This window comes from Solanum verrucosum, unplaced genomic scaffold, assembly GCF_900185275.1.
Source record: "Solanum verrucosum unplaced genomic scaffold, falcon-dt-bn FXZP01000149.1, whole genome shotgun sequence".
Lineage (NCBI taxonomy): Eukaryota > Viridiplantae > Streptophyta > Magnoliopsida > Solanales > Solanaceae > Solanum > Solanum verrucosum.
Window position 1 is genome coordinate 376,826 of NW_026020295.1, and position 22,928 is coordinate 399,753.

The 22,928-nt window shown below is 33.8% G+C and overlaps 2 protein-coding genes and 1 non-coding gene across 4 annotated transcripts in view; 2 read left to right on the forward strand and 1 right to left on the reverse strand.

Moving 5' to 3' along the window:
- LOC125834656 (photosystem I reaction center subunit psaK, chloroplastic) overlaps positions 1 to 22,928 on the reverse strand; it is a 204,598-nt gene that overhangs the window by 150,406 nt on the left and 31,264 nt on the right. The window lies entirely within an intron of this gene.
- Positions 84 to 11,967, forward strand: LOC125834626 (regulator of nonsense transcripts 1 homolog). Of its 2 annotated transcripts, XR_007443371.1 has the most exons (30): positions 84 to 701; positions 2,484 to 2,735; positions 2,822 to 2,992; positions 3,144 to 3,194; positions 3,621 to 3,713; positions 3,866 to 3,961; positions 4,228 to 4,278; positions 4,389 to 4,507; positions 4,961 to 5,069; positions 5,229 to 5,351; positions 5,448 to 5,519; positions 5,967 to 6,038; positions 6,120 to 6,186; positions 6,358 to 6,500; positions 6,621 to 6,692; positions 6,785 to 6,913; positions 7,473 to 7,628; positions 7,857 to 7,970; positions 8,046 to 8,144; positions 8,220 to 8,297; positions 8,661 to 8,795; positions 9,032 to 9,106; positions 9,215 to 9,326; positions 9,605 to 9,975; positions 10,055 to 10,117; positions 10,194 to 10,265; positions 10,393 to 10,524; positions 10,769 to 10,888; positions 11,136 to 11,405; positions 11,491 to 11,967. XR_007443371.1 is itself a non-coding variant. In XM_049513755.1 (29 exons), exons 1-29 carry the CDS (start codon positions 195 to 197, stop codon positions 11,274 to 11,276), a joined length of 3,795 nt encoding a protein of 1,264 aa, XP_049369712.1. In that variant the 5' UTR covers positions 84 to 194; the 3' UTR covers positions 11,277 to 11,967. The 2 variants fall into 2 exon arrangements, 1 of the variants encoding a protein (XP_049369712.1); XM_049513755.1 differs by having other exon boundaries at positions 11,136 to 11,967.
- Positions 12,791 to 12,862, forward strand: TRNAM-CAU (transfer RNA methionine (anticodon CAU)). The gene has a single exon. It is a non-coding gene; the product is annotated as a tRNA-Met (tRNA).

Consider the following 22,928-nt stretch of genomic DNA (forward strand, 5'->3'; position numbering starts at 1 on the left):
CTTTCACCGAACCCTAACTTTCCCCATTTTTTTCCAAACCCTAAAAGTCGAGCACTCTACCAAAATCTCTCTTCGAAAAATCCATAATTTTCATGCAAAAATTCAGCCTTTAACGCTAGTTTTTCATTATACAATTTTTGATTTTGGAGAAAAAAAGTATACAGTGTAAGAAGCAGTTGAAGGATTTTTTTACCATGGATTCTCAGCCGAACAATCTCTACGACACGGCGTCTCAGCCGGATACCGGCAACGACGCATACACATTTCTGGAATTCAACACACAAGGGGAAGAGTTTGATTATCCTGAATTTCAAGAGCTTTCACAGCCAATTCGATCTTCTGCGTGGCCAACACCATCTGATTCTCTGGTATCTGAAGTACCTGATCGGCCTCCATCGTCGGAAGCATCGCCGTCGACGAAATCACGAGGTGGAGGTGGGAATAGTAATGTTAGTAGTAGTAGTAATCAGGCGTCGGTGGTGGATGCATTGGCAGCGGGCATGAGTGGGTTGAATTTTGAAGAGACGGGGGATGATGAGGGTTTTGAGTATGGAAAAGGGGATTTTGGGGTTGAGCATGCTTGTAAGTACTGTGGAGTGACGAATCCTGCTTGTGTAGTTAGGTGCAATGTGCCATCTTGCCGTAAGTGGTTCTGTAATTCCAGAGGGAACACTTCGGGCTCGCATATTGTTAATCACCTGGTATGTAAGAGGAGATATGTGCATTTTAATTTTAGCTTATTTTGATTCTTGTGGATTAGTGAATGGCTCTCTTCGTTGAGCAAAATAGCTTTATTAACATAAATAATTTGTTTCTGATGAGTAGCTTTGTATTAAAAGACAAAAATAAATCATCATCCACAACAACATACATATGGGGAGGGTTGAGACCGTTTCGGAAGGACACTTCAAATCATAGGAAAACATTACATAGCATTTAGAAAACAAGGAACAGTAATAACAGCCAAATAACACAATAACCGAAGCATATGAAACAACATGCAGTAGCAGAAATAAACTACAAGATTAATGCTACTACTACTGGTATGAAAGGAGAAACAGGTAGAATGCATCAAATTAGCACCAAGCCTATCCCCTTGGAAAGTGAGACAACATCACTACCTACTAACCTTCTACCTTTATCTTCAACCTTCATATCCTCTTACCTAAGGTCATACCCTTGGTAAGCTGAAGATGCGTTGGTTTTTCCTTTTGTAGTTTATTTGGATGATGAATTGAGATGATTCCAGTTATAGTGACTGAATGAAGAACAAAATTTTCTGACCGCATTTTGTTAACGAAAGCAGGATTTAAGTCTGAAAACCTCACACCCACTACTCCCTTGGACTTAATAGAGGTATATATAGTTCAAGCAAAAGGCAGTGCTGTGCCTCACTAGCTGCAGAAAGAGTGGGTGCTGCATAACAAGTGGATTTCTTGTGGCAGGGGCGTGTTTCAGATAATGTGGTAGTCTCCTTTCGTCCCTGGCCCCTCTCTGTTCTCTCTGGGAACTTGTGTGAGGAAAAAGTATGGACATGGTTAAACATGGAGAAGTATGGAACGGGAAATACTTGTACAGGGTAGCACCAGAAAAGTGAAGTAGGTGAAGCTTATGCAATTATCTTTGATTTAGTGATCATACACGACTAGCCAATTAGTCTTTATTCTGTTTCTTCATGTTAATTGATATGGATTTTAGTAGTAGGTGATTACTGTTGGAAAGACAATTTTGCCTATTTTCTCAGATCTGTTGTTAGTCTATCTTTAGTAATATGACCCAATGGGATGCCATTCATTCAGAAAATAAAATTAAGGCAGTTACCATAAAAATGTTATTAAAAAAAAGGATAATCACAAGTGGTTGGTCTGAGTTATACAAAAATGATAATAGTAGATTTATATCTAGCTTCATCAATCTTTTAACAGAAGGAGTTTCCTCAGAGTTCAACTCTAGATTTCCTCAGTTCATGATAAGTTTAGTGAACAAACTATGGTTTTCTCTTTTTTTTTTGTAATGTATATTTCCAGCTCTTTTGTGCTGGGGGATCTCTTGGATAAAATAAACTTTTATCCCAATAAAAAGAAGGTTTTGACTTTTGTCTGAATCATGCAATTTTCATCTCCACCATAGTTCCTTATTTATTCATGTGAGAGAAGTTGAAAGGGAAACTCTCTATATGTTCATCAGGGAGACAAGCCAAAGCATCACCTTTCTTAGTTTATAAGGCAGTGAATTGTCTCTAGATGATCCAAACTGTGGGAATTTCCTGACAAAATACAAAATCTTAAATGCATGTTATATTTTGTTAGTGTCACCATTCTAGACAGTTTGATTGGCCGCTTATGTTTAATGGATTTACATTGGAGAGTTATATTCCTCTTGACTTTTCCTACAATTGGGGTGTGTATGATTTTATTTCCAGAAACAAGGGATTTATTGTGTTTTTTTGGTTGACGTTGTATATACTCAACTTCTCCCTATAGGTGCGAGCAAAACACAAGGAGGTGTGTCTTCATAAAGACAGTCCACTTGGAGAAACAATTCTAGAGTGCTACAATTGTGGATGCCGAAATGTCTTTCTTCTTGGTTTCATTTCTGCCAAGACAGAGAGTGTCGTTGTTCTCCTCTGTAGAGAACCTTGTCTAAGTGTTAATGCATTAAAGGATATGAACTGGGACCTGAGTCAGTGGTGCCCACTCATTGATGACAGGTGCTTTTTGCAGTGGCTTGTTAAGGTCCGGATTCTCTTTCTTAGTCTTCCCTTCTGTTCCTTTTGGTTTCTGTTTTCTGTCCTGTATTTGTGATGTGTGGAGTGCTGCAGGTCCCTTCCGAGCAAGAACAGTTGAGAGCGCGCCAGATCAGTGCTCAACAAATCAACAAAGTAGAAGAATTGTGGAAGACAAATCCTGATGCTACCCTGGAAGATCTTGAGAAGCCTGGTGTGGATGATGAGCCTCAGCCTGTTGCCTTGAAGTATGAAGATGCCTATCAGGTTCTCGCTGGGTGATACTATTATATTATCTCCTTTACCTTTTATTTGTATAGAGATGCATTGCAGGAATTATTCTGCTATGTAGTTGTGAGTTGCCCCTGGATTGAGTATTGACATTTTAACTATGCTTGCCTTGACTCTTTTAATGTAGTATCAAAACATATTTGCACCATTGATCAAGCTTGAAGCTGACTATGATAAGGTATGTCAGGATCTTAAGATTATTTTAGATGCTGGAGCCTGAATGCTTAATCCTATTTTATTTTCTTAGCTTTTGTTGCATCCTGAAATATCATGTATTTTTATTTAAAGCTACCTGCGTCTTCTCACTTTTGCTTTTGGATAGTGGGTGTGTTACTTCTTAAGTTACCTGATAGTGAGTTTTGTCCGTAGAAGTGCTGAATTTATGAGGACAATTGCATTTACACTTGATTGACTCTTTCTTCTTGGTTCTTAATCTTCGTGACAATTGAACTAAGACATGTCAGTTACTACTCTCTGTGTTTCTCATGAGCAAAGATGTGATACTTTTTAATTTGCTCATCTTGTTCTTTTGCCTTTAAGTAGAGTTTATACTTGTCTTGAGGGTATGCTTACAAGCTTTGGAATTTTGTTTTCTGCTTGGTAGATGATGAAAGAGTCTCAAAGTAAAGACAATCTTACTATTCGATGGGATATTGGTCTCAACAAGAAGCGCGTTGCATATTTTGTGTTCCCGAAGGTATTTCCTTGTTACTTTTTTTCTACCGTGATTCTTCTAGATTCGTGGACTGTTATAGTGCTTTTTGTTGTCATTTACTATTTCAATCATGGCATGGAAACTTTTTATTGTCTTTACCTACCTGAACTGAAGATAGTCTGCTGCTTTTTCAGGAAGATAATGAGTTGCGTCTTGTACCTGGTGATGAGCTAAGGCTACGATATTCAGGGGATGCAGCTCATCCAGCTTGGCAATCTGTGGGGCACGTGGTATGGACCTTTTGTCTTGATATCCAAATCTTTTTGAGAGGGAAAATATAGTATGGAGTCTGGCTACCACAAACACCCTTAACAAGTAGAGACAATTTGGTTGGAAAGACTAAGGCTCCCTGCATCATGAAAAATTTAATTAGTGTGGAAAATATTCTTAAAAGAACTTCTCCCAAAGCCCCTGGCTTCCTTTTTTCTCAATTTTTTTTAAGGATTTCTTTTGCGGTTTCTACTCTTAAGATATTGGTTGTCTATTCATTTTTCAGGTAAAATTAACTGCTCAAGAAGAGGTTGCGCTTGAACTTCGTGCCAGCCAGGTACCTTAGATTTTAGATTGCTAGTCTCATTGTAATATTTTCTTCTCTTTTTTTTCACCATGTGTTTGTTTGTATTTTGGGTCTTTGCTAAACTATTCCTGTCTCATCAGGGGGTTCCAGTCGATGTGAACCACGGGTTTAGTGTTGACTTTGTTTGGAAAAGTACGAGCTTTGATCGGATGCAGAGTGCAATGAAAACCTTTGCAGTGGATGAGACTAGTGTCAGTGGGTGAGTGAGAATCTTTGGGTTCTACTATAGAACGATTTAAAACAATTGTGAAGATTTCATGTCCTTGATCGTGTTACTTGCCTAAGATTTATAATTCTATCTAAAATCAGATCAGCTTGTGCCTTCTTTCCCCTTCATTTCATGTTTAGAGTAATGTTTGTTCTTTTTTAAGTTTTGTCACCGTTGGAATATTTATGGTAGTGCATCTTTGCTTTTGTTTCCCATTCTTGGTATCATGAATGAACTTTGAATTAATTTATGCACTACAAGGAATGCCAGTTATTTTTGCTACAATTTTGTAACTCGTATGCATCTCCTTGATGCCAGTGAAAACCTTTTAAAAAAGAGGAATGTCAGATTCATAGATTTAACCACCAACTTTATTTGGGTCGACCAGTTTGTAACTTCTATGTTGGAGTATTTAGTTTTGTATTCTTTTTGCCTCTTATGCAGGTATATTTACCATCATCTGTTAGGTCATGAAGTTGAGATGCAGATGGTCCGGAATACACTTCCACGTCGTTTTGGTGCTCCTGGTCTTCCGGAGCTTAATGCATCTCAGGTTGAGTGCTCCATCTGCTAGTTCATCATATTTTTTTTATCTTTGATATTGACCATGCTCCCAATTATTTTTAGGGATACCTTATTGAACAGGATATTTTTTGACAGTGAGAATTGTTATACTTCTGGTTGTCTTATTTTGACATGTTCATATTGTTAGGTTTTTGCTGTAAAAAGTGTTCTTCAGAAGCCCATCAGTTTAATTCAAGGCCCACCTGGAACTGGAAAAACTGTCACCTCTGCCGCCATTGTGTATCATATGGCGAAACAAGGCCAAGGACAGGTAACTTTGATGTCCTTTTTCCCTATTTTTGTTCTTGATGTTAGTCGCTTGATTTACTGGCTATTTTTAGTTGTTGTTAACTATTTTTTTCACCAGGTTTTGGTCTGTGCCCCCAGTAACGTGGCTGTGGATCAATTAGCTGAGAAGATAAGTGCCACCGGTCTGAAGGTGAGGCACCAGCTATTTCTTTATCTCCTTCCCATCCCCAATATGAGTGGGAAAAAAGCTCCATGAAGACATCTTGAACTGGCTAAGAAGCTCAATCACTATTTTAGTGGTCAATCCACATTTATGCAAATATCTAGTGGAGTCATCTGGCAGAATGTCCTCTTTTATGGTGATGAGCTGAAAAACGAGTTCTTTATATCCCCAGAAGGATTGAGTATGTCAGTAAACTGAAGGTTAAAAATGAATCTCCTATATCCTTCCCAATTGACCTTGTCCCACCCATGCACACAAACTGAAGGAGAAGGAGAAGGAGATAGGAGTCTAGAAGTATTGGAAATATAAGACATATAATAAATATAATATAAGTGAATAAAAAATTCCATCATCATCTTTTTCTTTAATTTGTGAGATTTTAGGTCCCTCCTTATTTCATTTTCTTTTTCCCAGGTGGTCAGGCTCTGTGCCAAGTCAAGGGAAGCTGTCAGTTCTCCTGTCGAGCATTTAACCCTTCACTATCAGGTTACTTTTTAATTTTTTATCCTCAAATGTTTATATATCGTTCTCTTTTTAATGTTATCTTTTGAACTTTTGTCTATACAGGTTCGCCATCTTGACACGTCTGAGAAGAGTGAACTTCATAAGTTACAGCAACTGAAAGATGAACAAGGTTGGTGTTGCAGTCTTTGGCCACACTTGTATAGGGATTTAGCATTTACCTGGGGATATTTTTGTAGTTGTCCTCTGTTTTTTCCTTTCTATTTCTTATTTAATATCCTTTATTAGAGCATTCTAAATGCGTGCACATGATTCAAAGTCATTTGATTTAATGGACTTTCAGGAGAGCTTTCCAGTAGTGATGAGAAGAAATATAAAGCTCTGAAGCGGGCAACAGAGAGGGAAATAGCTCAGAGTGCTGATGTCATTTGTTGCACATGCGTTGGTGCTGGAGATCCTAGATTGGCTAATTTCAGATTCCGCCAGGTTGGTTTGCCTTATTACACAAAACTAAATTTTTTGTCAACTATTTTAGCTTTTCTGTTTTTTATGTTCTTATGTACTCATTCATGCTGGTTTTAACATTTCTGTTAAACCTCTTTGTAGGTGCTCATTGATGAATCCACTCAGGCTACTGAGCCTGAATGTCTCATTCCTTTGGTTCTTGGTGCAAAGCAGGTCATTATTGCAATTAATGTCTTCATTCATAAAAAAATTGTCATACTGAAATGTAGTACGATGTTGGATTCTTACTCTGAGTTTTGTGCTAGGCTGTTCTTGTCGGTGATCATTGCCAGCTTGGACCTGTCATTATGTGCAAGAAAGCGGCTCGTGCTGGGCTGGCTCAATCTCTCTTTGAACGCCTTGTATTTCTAGGCGTGAAACCAATTAGGTTACAGGTGATTATCTGAATCTGTTGGACGTGTTAACATGTCCATCCAGGGTGTTAGGGGATGAAGTGAAATTTTAAGATTCTCTTGTTTCTCATATAGTTGCCATATCGATTGAAGGGCTCCTTCGTCATCTATGTTGATTTGAGGAGTCTTCTTTCCCTTTCTTTTGGGTGGTGGTGGTTGGATGAAGATGTTCATGTCATTTTATATTGTGTTTGCCAATCTGCCACTTGCCATCACCCTGATATGCTAGTTTTAAGGTTTTATGTTTTTTTTATGCTTCACACAGCATTATGTTATTTGGATATCTAGTTTTTCATTATCTAGTAATACTTGTGTGTCTGACCTGTTCTGAGTTTCTTTACCTCTCATTTTAGCTGCTTTTGTTCCCCTCCTGGTTGGCTCTTTCTGTCTTTCTGTTTCCTTGAACTTTTGGTGTTGCTTGCTCACATACTCTTTCAAAGTACTGTTTACCCTTATTTAGCTATTAAATTTTGAAGTGTCAGACTTCTTATTTTTCCATTACTAATGTTGATTCTGTTGTCTATTTTGCTTGCAATTCCAGGTACAATACCGTATGCACCCTGCATTGTCTGAGTTCCCATCAAATAGCTTTTATGAAGGTACACTTCAAAATGGTGTAACCGTCAATGAAAGACTATCATCAGGAATTGATTTTCCTTGGCCTGTGCCCAACCGTCCCATGTTCTTCTATGTTCAGGTACTATCCGATTTGTTTAGCTGATTCATCTTCAGTTCTTCTTGTCTGAGTCACGGAAAATTCTGTGATTTCTTTTTTTGGGTCACCTGGATGTTACTATGATGGTTATGGAAATATTAATGATTATTTCTCGGAAGGCCTCTTGGTGCTTCTTTGATATTGTTTGAGGACTTTTTTCCTGTTATGACTGATATATTTAAACTTGAATACTTGGTAATTTATCTGTAGATGGGACAAGAGGAGATCAGTGCTAGTGGAACTTCCTATCTGAATAGAACTGAAGCTGCAAATGTGGAGAAGCTTGTGACTACATTCCTGAAGAGTGGGGTAGTCCCCAGTCAGGTACATTCTTATTTGCATCCTTAATGTTGAACACCTTCATTTGGTGGTAAGAATGTAATTATTATATATTCACAGATTGGGGTCATAACACCATATGAGGGTCAACGGGCATATATTGTGAATTATATGGCAAGAAATGGTTCCCTAAGACAACAACTCTACAAGGAAATCGAGGTAAGCAGTTAATACATTGGCATTACAGTTTTCTTGGATTATTAGTACTTATTTTGAGTATTTGCTTATGTTCAGGTTGCAAGTGTAGATTCATTTCAAGGGAGGGAGAAGGATTATATTATTTTGTCGTGTGTCAGGAGTAATGAACATCAGGTTGGCTTTATCCATTGATTTTCTCTTGTTTGATGCTCAATTGTTTAGTTTTAAATATTTAGATTTGTTCTGTTCTGTTGTCAATTTTTGTATCCTCTGAACTACAACGCCTTCCCTCTTTTCCCTCCTCTGGGGTCTTTGTTTGCAAAAGTTCCATTTCCCTTTTATCTTGGAGTTCAGGAGGTAGGAAACATTTTGTTAGCGTTGATATATGTTTGTATGAGTACTTGCTTGCTTAATATATTTAGTCAAGGTGGATCTGCGTCTCTCTTGTGCATATGCTTTAATCTATTCCACCATGTCCCATCTGTTCTCGATTAAACCATAAGTTTTGACTTTTTTTTAATTTCTCTTTTCTTTTAGGGCATTGGGTTCCTTAATGATCCACGCAGGCTTAATGTTGCTCTTACCCGTGCTCGTTATGGTATTGTTATCCTGGGAAATCCTAAAGTCTTGAGCAAACAGCCTCTGTGGAATGGTTTGTTAACACACTACAAGGTAATATCTTCAAAATGTTCTCCTTTGGTAATACTACTTAAGCATTATGTCATGTTTTCTCTGCTCTTCGAAGTAGTCATGACCTGGCAAGTTTGACCTAACATTAGATGGTTAGTCTTTTGGGCTAAATATATCTTGTTGTTATTATTTGCATATGTGGGGACGTATAAAGTGTAGATGTCAGTAGGTGTTTGATGCTTTTGAGATGTTCATACTTCAATGCATTTTTCTTGCAGGAGCACGAGTGCTTGGTAGAAGGTCCTCTCAATAACTTAAAGCAGAGCATGGTTCAATTTCAGAAGCCCAAAAAGGTACTGATGGTGGTTAAATACTCTACTTAAGTTACATGTCTGCTCGTGCATAATTATGCATCAGTATTGAGGTGTGATGAGGTGTCTTTTTGTGTCATGGGTTTGCAGATCTACAATGAGCGCAGACTCTTCTTTGGTGGTGGACCTGGAGCAGTTCCAGGTGACAGTTTTGGATCTGCTTTAGGCTCCAGTGCTGACAGGAGAAATAGCCGTCCTAGGGGTATGGTGAACTTGAACTTCCCCCAACTGGCTGTGAATTGTTTGTTTGAATGTTGTATGGCACATAGGATTCCTGCGTTGGAATATGTTTCTGTTTCATCTGATTTTTGTCAGGAACCCTGCTTTTGCTGTTCTTTGCATTGTAGAGTTCTTCTCAAAATGGTTTTGGAGAAACTAGGAAGAAGCGAAGAAGCATTTTTTATTATTATTAGAATCTCAAGTATATTTATATATGTATTTGTCTGCTTTCTTAAGGATATTTTTTTAAATTTTTTGTAGGTTCTTATATGGCACCTGGTGTACCCAATGGTACTCAGAAACCCGGTGTTCATCCTGCTGGTTATCCGATGCCTCGGGTTCCCTTTCCCCCTTACCATGGAGGCCCTCCACAACCATATGCAATTCCTACTCGTGGTGCTGTCCATGGGCCTGTTGGAGCTGTTCCTCATGTTCCACAGCCAGGTAGCCGGGGTTTTGGGGCTGGACGTGGCAATGCCAATGCCCCAATTGGTAGTCATCTCCCTCACCATCAAGGCTCCCAGCAGCCGGTCGGAAGTATTGGATCTAACTTCAACTTTCCTGCATTAGATAATCCAAACAGTCAGCCTTCCATTGGAGGGCCTTTATCTCAACCTGGATATGCTTCTAATGTCAGTAAATTTTCAGTTTGTTTATTTGATGAAATAGTAAGTGATTTGGTGTAAGCATTTTTTCTTTTTTGTATTATAGATGGCTATCCAGGGACCAGGCCAGTCATTCCGGGATGGACTTTCTATGGGTAGCATGTCACAGGTGATTGATTCTGGACATTAAAATTGATATGTTAATTTGTTTTCTCTATCATATTTACCTTAAATTTTTTAATCAGGATTTTGTGGGAGATGATTTCAAGAGCCAGGGGTCTCATGTTCCATATAATGTTGCTGACTTCTCTACACAGGTGCCTGCCCTTTACACCTCTAGTAGTTTGTTAATTGCGCCTGCCATCACTGCCTTGATTTATGCATAATTATGTAGGATAACATTTCTTTTTTATATTAACTGGCCTTTGTTGTACTGGTATTTAGGCTTCTCAAGGCGCATATGCTGTTGATTATGTAACTCAAGGAGCACAGGCTGGGTTTCCAGGGAACTTTTTAAACCAAAATTCTCAATCTGGATACTCCCGTTTTGGTTCAGGAAATGAATTCATGTCTCAGGTTAATTATAATTCCACTTCTTTGGCCCCTCATCTCACTCTTTTAGACCTGGAGGATATGATTTTGAATATGAGAGTCTAGTCTCGAAGTAATGCAGTTCATCATACATGATGGGCTGATCTGTTGACACTTCTGACTGGCTGGCTTGGTGGATGAGCTATGTGAAGTCCCCTATGATCTTTTTTCTCCTATCTTCCAGTTCGCTTTTGGTCCACTGCTTATCGAACTTCTGATATCTGTGCAGGACTATATGTCTCATGGTTCGCAAGGTCTATTTACGCAAGCTGGATATAATGATCCATCACAAGATGATGGTTCACAGAATCATTTTGGCATGTCCAATGTTAATTCACTTCAGTCTCAGGTTAATTTATTATTTTATTCTGCCTGAGTTTTCTAAATTGTTCAATGTGATCAATATATGAAATAAGCATCAGGTGAAGTCCACCAGATTGAGAAGGTGATTCTTCACCAGGATATAGTTCGGCAGACTTTGCTTAATGCAAAATATTCTCTTCTTGCTATTTGTTCATTTCACCAAGTCTCATTGTGACTTGGATGATTCAGTTTTTCCTTGGAATGGCGCTTGAATTTGTTTCCTTTCTTTCCAGAGTTTACTCAATCCAATTTACTCCCAGCCATTTGCGCACTACAATACACAACCATTGAACTTGCAAAGTTCCCAGCCTCAACAGCAGCAAGGGCCACAAGGCCAGGGCTTCCAAAATCAGAAACTCCATTACAATAGTTGAAGACCGCGTGGTTGTTATATGATGATTGATGGGTTATAGTTTTGCATCCAGCAATTTGGTTTGTGCTGTCAACATGTGACCGTCTTATCTGACCTTAAGATGAGGTAAAAGAGTTTGCCAATAATTCAGGTCAGTTGGTGAGATATTCCTTGCCAATAATCTTGAATGTCGAGTCAGAGGGCTGACATGGTGGAAGTCTTCTTCTCTGGTCAAGGTAACCAAGCGCAGGACATCCGGTGCTGGGAAAGAACAAATAACCCATGTTATCTTCGTGAAGTTTTACGTACTGTTTGAAAAGAAGGTATACTGTTTCTCCATGAGAGAAAGGTTACATGGTGTGGTATTGAGTCGGAAGGGTGGGTTATTCAGGACACGGAGGTTGTTACTTGCACATTGTAAGGAGTACATCATTGTTTGAAGCTGCGACCATATCTTTTTTGTACAGTGTCCAGGCAAAATCCAGTTAACCCTTTCAGCTCTTCCTGACATGTAATTATACTCTTCAGTTATTAGTATTACGGGGATGATGATGATAGATGTGTTTGTTATTGCAGCACTTTTAAGTTATTGGGTATATAAACATGCAGGTAATGGTCTTCTTTTTTTATTGGGTTGCTTGTAATCCCAGTATCATCTTTGTGGATGTCTTGCGAAGCGTTTTGCTTGTCAAAGATGAAAGAATTTACGATTACATTAGCACTGCATTCGTTCTTTTGCCCGTCTCCCTTTTATTTCTACCTTTGAACAGCATATAGATCGTATGATATATCACCTTTCAAGTTAGAAAAAGCTGTTGTGGAAGTGAGAAGAGTTAATACTTTTTCCGATGCATCGGTGATCTGGCTGGATCAGCGCTGCTTTCCGATTGCATAACCCTTGGTTGAAGACATCCGAAATTTTATGTTTACAATGCTAGTTCCACATTTTTTTTAATCTCGAGGGTCCTTCGAAAATAATAGGTGATAGGTTGTTTGCACATTCTATCCTCTTCGGACTTTATTTGTTGGATTGGATGGCGGTTACATTGGGTATGTCGTTGTAATGCCAGTTCAACATAAAATGTTGCCCACGTTTTATAATATGGCATAATACATAAGCGTGGAATCTATTCCAGGTTTTATCACAAGACATAATAAACAAAAACACGCTTCGATTTTGAGATTACACAAACTTCAAAATAAATTATTTCTATTTATGCAAATTATTTTTTAAAAACCTTAAATAATTGTATGTATGAATGCATAATTAAAATAAAGAAGCTTGATTTTTAGAATTCAAATTATGTGGAGTAATAATATATATCAACATTGATTACACATCGACGACTACAAATTGTTATGATTTGGTATCTGGTTTGAAAGTGAGTTATACATGTATTAAATTTGGCATAAGTAATATCATGTTTGTTGGCTAGTTAGGAAGGTAAATTATCCATGAATAACTAATATCGCTAGAAATCTGCGTAAAACAAAGACAATATATTTATATTAATATGAGCAAAACATTAACAACAAATCAGAGTGGCGCAGCGGAAGCGTGGTGGGCCCATAACCCACAGGTCCCAGGATCGAAACCTGGCTCTGATAAGATAATTTAGAGGCAAAGGCTTCCCATCCGCTCATTTTTTTTAATTAATATTTCCGCACTCATAAAAAGTTCAAATCCTAAAGCCGCTGCCTATTGTTCAACAACGCATCGGTCTTTTCTGATTTGCATGTGTTCGGAGTTTAGTAAACAAGGATTGGTTGTGGAAGCTAAGAGGCTTGTGTTCGTATACGAGTCTTCACAGTTCATGTCGTATCATTTAAATTCATTATAGTCGAACAAAGAATAATATTACACATGACTTTTATACTAGTAAATTGAATTTTATCATATTTACATTATACTATGGTTTAATGTATAAATGTTATGTATTCTATTAGATGTATTTCTACTATTTAATCATGATTAATGAATATTTTGTTACCTTAATATATCACTTAATTTTGATTAACTCAAGTATTACTAATTTGATCAATTTAAACTTCGGATTGATCAACACGTCTTTTTGATAAGTTTGTAGAAATTTTGTACCAAAAATAAATAAATTATGCTTTATGGAATTTTCAATACACGAGTTATGAGTGTGTGATCATTTCAACTAAAAAGTTAAAGAAAATAAAGAAATTAAAATTAAGCTGGTTAAATTATGACTCACTTTTTAGTCCACTTCTGTTCACGTAACTATTGACTCATTTAAATTCAATCCAACTCGTCGATCTGAAACCCCTAAATTTTTACCAATGGTGGAAAACTTTAGGGCAAAGAAAAGGAAATAGTGTTGATTAGAGAGGTAGCTAGGGTTGATGTGGGGGACAAAGGTTGTGGGTAGAAATAGGAGATTATGAAATTGACTAGCTCATTTATTAATTATGTTGGTTGAGGTGGGAGAGGGATTTGTTTGTTTGTTTGTTTGTTTGAATTTTTGAAAATGGACTTCCAATTGAGACCCCTACCATTTCATACCTATCTCATTTCAACTTTAAATTTGATTGTTTTTAACCTTATTGAAAAGTTTTTATTTATATATAAATTGTATGACTATATGTTAGGATCTAAGGGTATGGTGGAGTGGTTATGAAGTGGATCGAGAATTGTTAGGTTTTGCGTTTATTTTGAATTCCAACATAGCTAAAAAAAAATGTGAGGTGATTTTTTCAGAAATGCTCAAGTCTTGATGATCAGAGTTATTCAATATCTATGTTTGTTGGAAATAACATGATTGATGAACTTAGTTGAGATGCGTTCAAACTGGTCCAAACCCACCATCACTAAAATATAAATATATTGTTTGTTGAGGTGGTAGAGGGATTTTTGTTTGTTTGTTTGAATTTTTAAAGATGGGTTGTGGATTGAGACCCCTACCATTTCATACCTATCTCGTTTCAACTTTAAATTTATTGTTTTATCCTTGTTGAAAAGTTCTTATATCATATACAAATTATATGATTAAATGTTTCAATTAAAGGGTACGGTGTAGTGATCAATGACTTGATGAATTATTGGGTTTTGCCTTCAATCTAAATCCCAACATAGATAGAAGAAACATTTGGTGATTTCTTCCGATCTGTCAAAGCTTTGATGAGCAAAGTTACTCAGTACCTACGTCGGTTGAAGATAACATGCTCGATGAATTTAATCGAGATACGCTCAAACTAGTCCAAACCCACTATCACTAAAATATAAATATATGTTACGACATGTTTAAATTTCAACTATATTATTGTCAATATATGTATAAATTTCGTGAAATGATAAGGGGATTCAAGATTTGAAGTTTATAGGTTCTAAATTCTAGCTTATTTTTAAGTTATCAAGGTTTAAATCAATAATTTATATCTCTACAACAAAGAATACATTTCGTGGCAATAAAAAATTTTTAAGCGTAATTGAGTTAATGTTGTTGATTCAAAGTCGCTAAAGCCTTTAGCAACACTTATACAAAATATTGATTATAAATACCTATATAATTTTTTAAAAATAAATACAAAATTTAGACCAAAGTACATAGTATCAGACTCATATGACGATTCCTCAACGAGTTTAAACAGTGCATACTAACAATACTTTATTAGCTCTTAACAATAATAACTATGCTTCAATCTCTTGAACAAGTTGGATCGTTATATAAAAATTGGCTATTTATATTGCAAACAACACCTTAATCTAACATTGCACAAAATAAATAGAAAAAATCTAGAAGATTCATTTCATATGTATACATATACTACTTTAAAATCCAATAAATGTAAATAACGTCTAGAATTCAAAACTCATGAAGTTTCCATTCTAAATTCGCCTTCTTAAATTTGCATTTCAAGTTAGAAAGACACACAAAGAGAGAAATAGAGGGGGGGGGGGGGACCAAAAAGAGTTGGGATGAGACGGATAATTCATAATTCTCGAGTTTGAATTATGTGTATAAAAAAAATGAAAGCACTTTCCTTTTAAATGAGTCTTATGCAACATAAATACAGATTAGTCAAAACCTCAATACGAAAACAAAATATCGCGTAAAAAAAGGAGAAAAAGAAATTGAAATAATTATTTGTTTTGGCACCATTAAAAAAGTTGTGGATCTTTGCCTGCCTAAAGTAGTACTAGTAGATTATATATAGTGCCAATACACACACACATTAACTCAATGAAAATGGACAGCCAATTTTTGCTTGATTAATTCTCCCCACTTCTCTTATAGCTTTAATCAATCACCTTTTGTCATTCTTGATGGTCCCCATGATGAACAAAAAAAAATAGATTTTATTTTGGAATATTACAATATATATTCCCTTGATTATGAGTAAATTTTGATGTTGATCATTTTGATATTTTACTAAAAATGTTTGATCATAAATTAGTTTAAAATATGCTACTCATTTTATAGTCATTTCACACTTATAAATCATTTTGGTTGATTTGATGAATTTTTTTGATATTTAATTTCTAATGTGAATTTTCTCCCTCTCTATATATATATTAGAAAAAGGTGACTTTGGGGTGAGTCTAGTTAGCCATCGCTTTCGAGTCTGAGCTCTACTCAATCAACTTCATAACTTTACTTAGCTTTTAACATTACAAAAGGATAACCTTTCACTCTCTCGTTTCGCCCGTGAACTGATCACTTAAATCACCTTCCATCAATAGATACTCTCAAGGCATCGATCGTATACGGTACCTTAACATATAAAATATATAAAGGTAATCTTACAACATAATATTTTAATAAATAATTGATCATTTAAGCAATGAACTTCAAAAACAATAATATAATCAATGTAATATGACAAATGGAGTCTAGGGAGTAAGATATATGTACGTAAATTCACTCCTATCTTTATATGATAAAAAAATTATTTCCAATAGATCCTTAGAACCTCAAGTATTAACATGTGTCAATTACGTGTGAAAAAGGACAAAATGGCCAAGGATAATTCATACTATTATTAATAATATATATTATTACTAATAATGTCAACTTGTTTGTTTTATAAACTAATTAATCCTTTGTTATTTATTGAAGTTCACAACATTATTAGTCACTTGCCAGCCTAAAAAACGATGAGAAAATAGACAATACATAAATCTGGACCAGCATTTAAAGCCTGGATTTGTGGGGAATTCTTCTGACTCTTTCTTAGGGAGGGGGACTTCGTGGCCAACTGCTTGTATATCGATCGAAAAGATGTAGCTATAAATATTATCATTGGTTCTCTCTTCGAATTTTATTTATCTATAAGAATTATTTGATTCGCTTCAATTTTTAATAGAATTGGACTAAGTTCAGATAGATCTCCATCTCATTTTATGATGAATGCATCACATTGAGAATTGACTTGTTAGATCAATTATTTAGACAGATAATTTTTTGTATTTCATTTCATTGGCAATTAAAATAGATCTAAATAGATTGTACGATGCTTCAGATCAAAGAAATTTAAAAATAAATTGAAAAGAATATCAATAAATTGTGTAGACTAGATTATGAACTACCAAAGCAAACCTCTCAAGTTGTGACCACAATGAATTATACATATTTGAAAGGGTGATATGTTGTTGTGTAATTAGAATTTTCATTAAAAGAAATTAAAAAGTTAAGTAAATATATAAAAGGTTGAAGCATGAACTTTGTCAATTTTCTTATTTTTCTTCTGATCAAGTGATTTTCAACGTCTTTCTTCAATAAAGTATATAGAAATCAAAATATAATTAAGACTGAAAGAAGATTCTCAAAAACACTCGAAGTCATTAGCTTGAAGGCAAAGAAGGAGGGATAAAAAAAGTCGAAGTACCTCTTTAGGATAATAAATATACTATCGGAGTTTAACTATTACACGCACCATAATACTAGAATGAGTTAGACCTTACTATGGCCTATGGGTGTGACATTCAAAAAAATCCAAGGATAAATTATTCGTTCTTTTTTCAATATTTTTCTTCGATCAACAAAATTCCACATGCATATAATATATACACATAAAATATTTTCTTATAATTTTTCAAGAGAAAGGTGTCCGTTGACACTCCATGGATATACAATTTCCCCTATCGCTGCGTGGCAAAATAAAAAAGCTTAGCTAATAAGTAACATTTAATATTTGATATATATTATTAAAACTAATTTTCAGACTTGTATATATTACTATTATTTTTTATATACATAAAATAATTTTTCAACAAGATGATATATCTATGTAGCTACACCAATTGAGAAGATTTTTTTTTAATTTTATTTGAGGGTTTAAATTATTTTTTTGTTGTGGGGACTGCTGAGGTTCTTAATTTGCAGCAGGAAACCTCTGATTTTGTGCAGCATAATACAAAGAAGACCCACCCACCCCACTCATTCACAAATCTTCTACCCACTCCATATGTAATAATAATAATGAATTGAGAATTTAGACGTTATATCTATATATTCTTCTATTATCACTAGAGAAAATATGAAAAAGTACATATAGTAACATTAATTTGATTCATAAATTATTTAACTCCCCCCTGACATTTTCATTAAATTATTTCTATTAGTACCTCTATTTCATAATCGTCTGTGTGAATGTAGTGTATATATCACGGATTCATTTATAATAAATCAAATTAATGCATAATATATACACAATTATGATTCGATCGGATTGTTGTAGGACGATTGTTTATAAGTGGTAGGGTAGGTATTGGGCGGTACCATTTTGTGGCCGATAATCATGCGTAGCCGTAGGTTGGATTAAGATGCGTGAAACTCATCACTACCTCATATGGGTGTTGAGATCATAACCTGATTTAATCAGAACCTCTAATTAAAGATACCAATAAATATTCCACTATCATAATTTTTGGTGTAATTAAAAGCATTTAATTACCCTCCTATCATAATTTTTGGTGTAATTATCTATCCACTTACACTACAATACATAGCACACCTAGAAAGAAATTGCAAAGTCATTCTAGGTGTTGTTTGATTTGAAGTATTGATTGATTAATAAGTGAAGCTTATCAATACCAATAAATATTCCACTATCCAATGACTTGTCAAACACATCACATAAATTCATGAAACTTTTAATTAGCTTAATTAGAACATTATTAGCTTTTTTTTTTCTTTTGCTTTTAACAACAACAATATACACAACAATGTAATTTTATAAGGATTATTTGAAAAGAATAGTGTGTACGTAAATTTTATCCCTATTTGATAAAAAATGAGAGATTGTTTACAAAAGATTTTCGGTCCAAGAAAAATATAATAAATCAAGTATGAAAATAAAATATAATAGTGAAGGAAGTCATGATGAAAATAATAAAGAAAAAGATAATAACAATAACAAATAATACGATATAACCGAAGCGAAAAAAAAGTCATGTATCTTTTGCTTTCAACAACAAAACACTAACAACAATATACACGAGTGTAATTCCACAAGTGATTTCTGAAAAATGTGTTGTGTACGCAAATCTTATCTCTACCATCTGAGGATGGAGAGGTTATTTACGAAAGATCCTACTCAAGAAAAACACAACAAATTAAATCAGGTATGAAAAAGAACTACAGTAGTTAAGAAACCATATTAAAATTAATTAAAAAAAAATAGCATTCACAATAAATAATATGATAATCAAGACAAAAAAATAATATAATCACAACAAATAATACGATAACCGAGAAAACAAAAACATGTTTCTTTCTACTTTCATCATTATAATTAATTTTAAGATAAGAAACATGGTTGTTGCACCACTTCCATCTATTCTTTTGATTTTCAATCAAAAGATAGCCATATTTTTCTTTGATTGCTTCTCCTTAATTTGATGGATCTTGTACCAAATTATTTGTTTAATTAACAGGCCTCCTTTCTATTTTTCTGCCCACTAAAAATCTTTAAGCACCATTAGCTAAATGTTGTCATTATTACGTTAATCTATTTTAATTTATGTGAACTTATTTGAATAAATACGAAGTTAAAAGAAAATAAGAATTTTAAAACATGTGATCTTAAACTCTTAATCAAATGTGCGTGTTATAATGTTTGTGTAACTATAAAACTTTTATAACGTATGATCTTGATTCATAATATTTAATTTGTGTGGATGAAACACTTCTAATTAAGGATAAAATTAATTAAAAAGCTGAAGTTAATTATCTCCAAAATTGAGAAAAGGTTGAAAATGAGAGGATATAAGTTCCTCTCACTTGTAAATTAAATAAAAGTCTATGAATTTCGTCGTTAATCTATTATCGCTTGTAACAAAAAAAATCTTTTTAAAATCTATCATAAATCAGTCACTAAATAAAATTAACGATCATTTTTTTAATTTATATTATAAAATTTATATATCGTTAATTTCTATTCTTAGGTTTGATTTGAGATGTGCTTTTGGTGCAAAGAAAGGCATAGGTACTATAGTGGGTAGGTTAGGAAGAGGACGGTGCTATTTGTCAATTAGAAACTAATTAAACCAAATAATACAAAGTCCAAAAGTGATAATTAGTTGTTGGAAGACTAGCTAGGGTTGCGATCGGAAAGATAGTATGTCTCTATTTTTAATCAGAGGTATCAAATTTGAATATCAGAAATACAAACCCTAGTAGGACGTTATAAATATTCGACATTTTACCCGAGGAAAAAGGCTCCGTCTAATATATACCAAATCGATGATTTGGACAACACGCCCCAATTTTCGTTTTTCAAGTATACAAACCGCAAAAATAAAAGTAGTAAGATTGATTTCCATAATAATAAATAATTTAAAAAAATTGTAAAAACTATTGAATTCAGAACAAATATCTGCTAGAACGTTGATCAATTAATTCAATAAAACGGGAATTAGCTAGCACTCGATTTTATTGAAAACACTTCTTCCTTTAATTTGAAAAGACTTATGTAGTGCAAATTCAATAAATTGTCAGGATCATAAAATGAATATCGAATATTATGTGAAAATATTTTAAAAAAAATTATTAAATGAAGGACCACATAATTTTTTAATTTTTTTAAAGTGCTATATTAGTATGACAACCAACATGTTTTGAACTAATTGATTTTGCAATGATATAAATGACAAATGAAATATGAATAGGCCCTACTTGCTTTAAAATGGATGGAAAATTTTGACGTGCATGCAATTGAAAGTTTATAAACATTATCAAGAAAGATTGGTGTTAGATTGATTTGGTCTAAAGTGTGAACACTTGTTTAAGTTAATTATAATGTTAGTAATTAATTGTCTAAATTGTCAATTTGTTTGGCCTGGTTGAGAATCTTCAAAAATCTAGAAACATCATTTTCATCCTAATATACTTTCATTTTTTTAGAATATAGAGGAAAATTCACAATTGCTATTTTTTAGATGTGCATCAGGTAAATTCTTTTTATTTTCATAGTAACTCACAAGTTACATAGAAAGTGTAATTTATACTAAACAAATTTGATGTGAGGAACTCGATTAAAAAGAATTTGCAATTGCTATTCTTTAGATGTGTATTAGATAAATTCATTTTTATGTAGTAACTCACAAATTACATAGAAAGTGTAAATTATACTAAACAAATTTAATGCGGGGAACTCAATTAAAAAGAATCTGCAACTGTTATTCTTTAGATGTGCATAAGATACCTTTGTTTTTATGTAGTAACTCACAAATTACATAGAAAATGTAAATTATACTAAACAAATATGATATGAGTAACTCGATTAAAAAGAATCCGCAACCAGTATTCCTTAGATGTGCATCGGATACATTTATTTTTATATAATAACTCACAAATTATATAGAAAATGTAAATTATAATAAACAAATCTAATATGAAGAACTCGATTAAAAAGACGTACACTCCCAATTTAGGTACATAGAAAATGTAAATTACACTCATAAAGTTAATAAAAAGTTTGATATGTCATATACACTCCCAATTCAGGTACTAATATTCACAATAAGGAAAACAATATTTTTTATTATTATTAATTTAGTCGGTATTCTGATTATAATTAATATATAATCATTATACTCAATAAGCATTCTAATTTATATACATTTGTTATACGTCAAGTATACGTCAGTAAGGATTATAAACTATTACGATTAGACAGGTGAAACTTTTTAAGTTGACTAATTATAAGTATTAAGACCTCTTTAATTTAAGGCTATAAAATTTAAAACTCTTTTTTTTAGTTTTTAAGTTAAAACTCTTATTCCTATATATCCTATACTTAATATTATATGCTCCTACTTCTCTTTTTTGTTGTACTTTTTATTAAAGGTTTTTGGTTTAATAGATGTAATAAAGAAATTGCAGCAACACATGTGGGAGATGATATGAGGAGTGTCTTGCTGATCAGTTTGCCACATGACTTAGTTATATTTTTCGTATTTGTATTGAGATTCGATTAAATTTGGAATCGTATAAAGCATGATTATTTTTGGGGAGCGACGCTTCCAAACATGATATTTTTCATTCACAGAAACTCTAACTCAAGACTTGTGATTTAGAATGATTGAATTTCGAACCATTCACCACGGCACATGACATAATTGGTTAAACCAAGATAATATTCCATAGTGCATTTTTTTTATAAAAAAAAAAGGTTCAAAATGTAATTCATTAGATCCACGTGAACCTTCATCATCATCCATAAAATAGTGTGGGGATGTGGTGAGATTTGACCAAGAGTATATTTTGGTTTTTAAAGGATTGGTTTCTAAATTACTATTTTTTAGAATAGTTAAAAAATTTAACCCTCAATTAGTAAAAATAAATAAAAATTAATCCTTATCATACATCACTAAACATATTTAATTTTGAATTTAAAATTATTTACACATATTAGGAATATTTTTAATATAAATACATGATCAGATGCCAAAACTATTAAATTTTGTCATCTTATTAGCATAATTGTAGCTATCCCCTTGTAAAGGCCAATTATGAACGCAACAAATCTAAGAAAATTTAAATTCAAAGCAGAATTGTAGCTATTCCCTTGTGAAAGGCCAATTTTGAACGCAACAAATCTAAGAAAATTTAAATTCAAATTATGAATCTGACTCAACGAACCAAAGAACAAAAGAACCAAAATTTGGGGCAACCCCTCTCTTTCTCTCTTTGGACTGATTCCCTTCAATCACATATCTCTCTCCCTTTGAAATTAAAAAAAAAAAAAGGTGTTATATAGACCTTAAAGTAAAGATTCATTTTTTTTCCACTTTAAACTCTCTCTCTCCCTCTCAAAAATCAAAATCTTCTTACTTCTCATTCATTCTTGTCACTAAATCTTTCATATATATTTTTTTTTCAAAAATAATCGAGAAATTTCTGAAGTTCAATAATACACGATTCGAAATTATTTTTGAATTTTGAAGGGTCATTGAAGAATCCACAAATGGTTTATTATGGCATCTTCTTCTCTTTCATGTTGTTTATGTCTTAGCCTTTATTGTTAACCTTTTCTCCTTTCTCTTTCTTTCCTCATTTCCTCCACCAATCACACTTCTCTATTGCAATTCTTATAAACCTTTCGAATTCTAACGATATATGTGAGTCACTTTTGCAACAAGAGATATATCAACTTTAAATTATAAAGTTTGTGAGGTTGAAGAGTATATTAGGCTCACCAATCA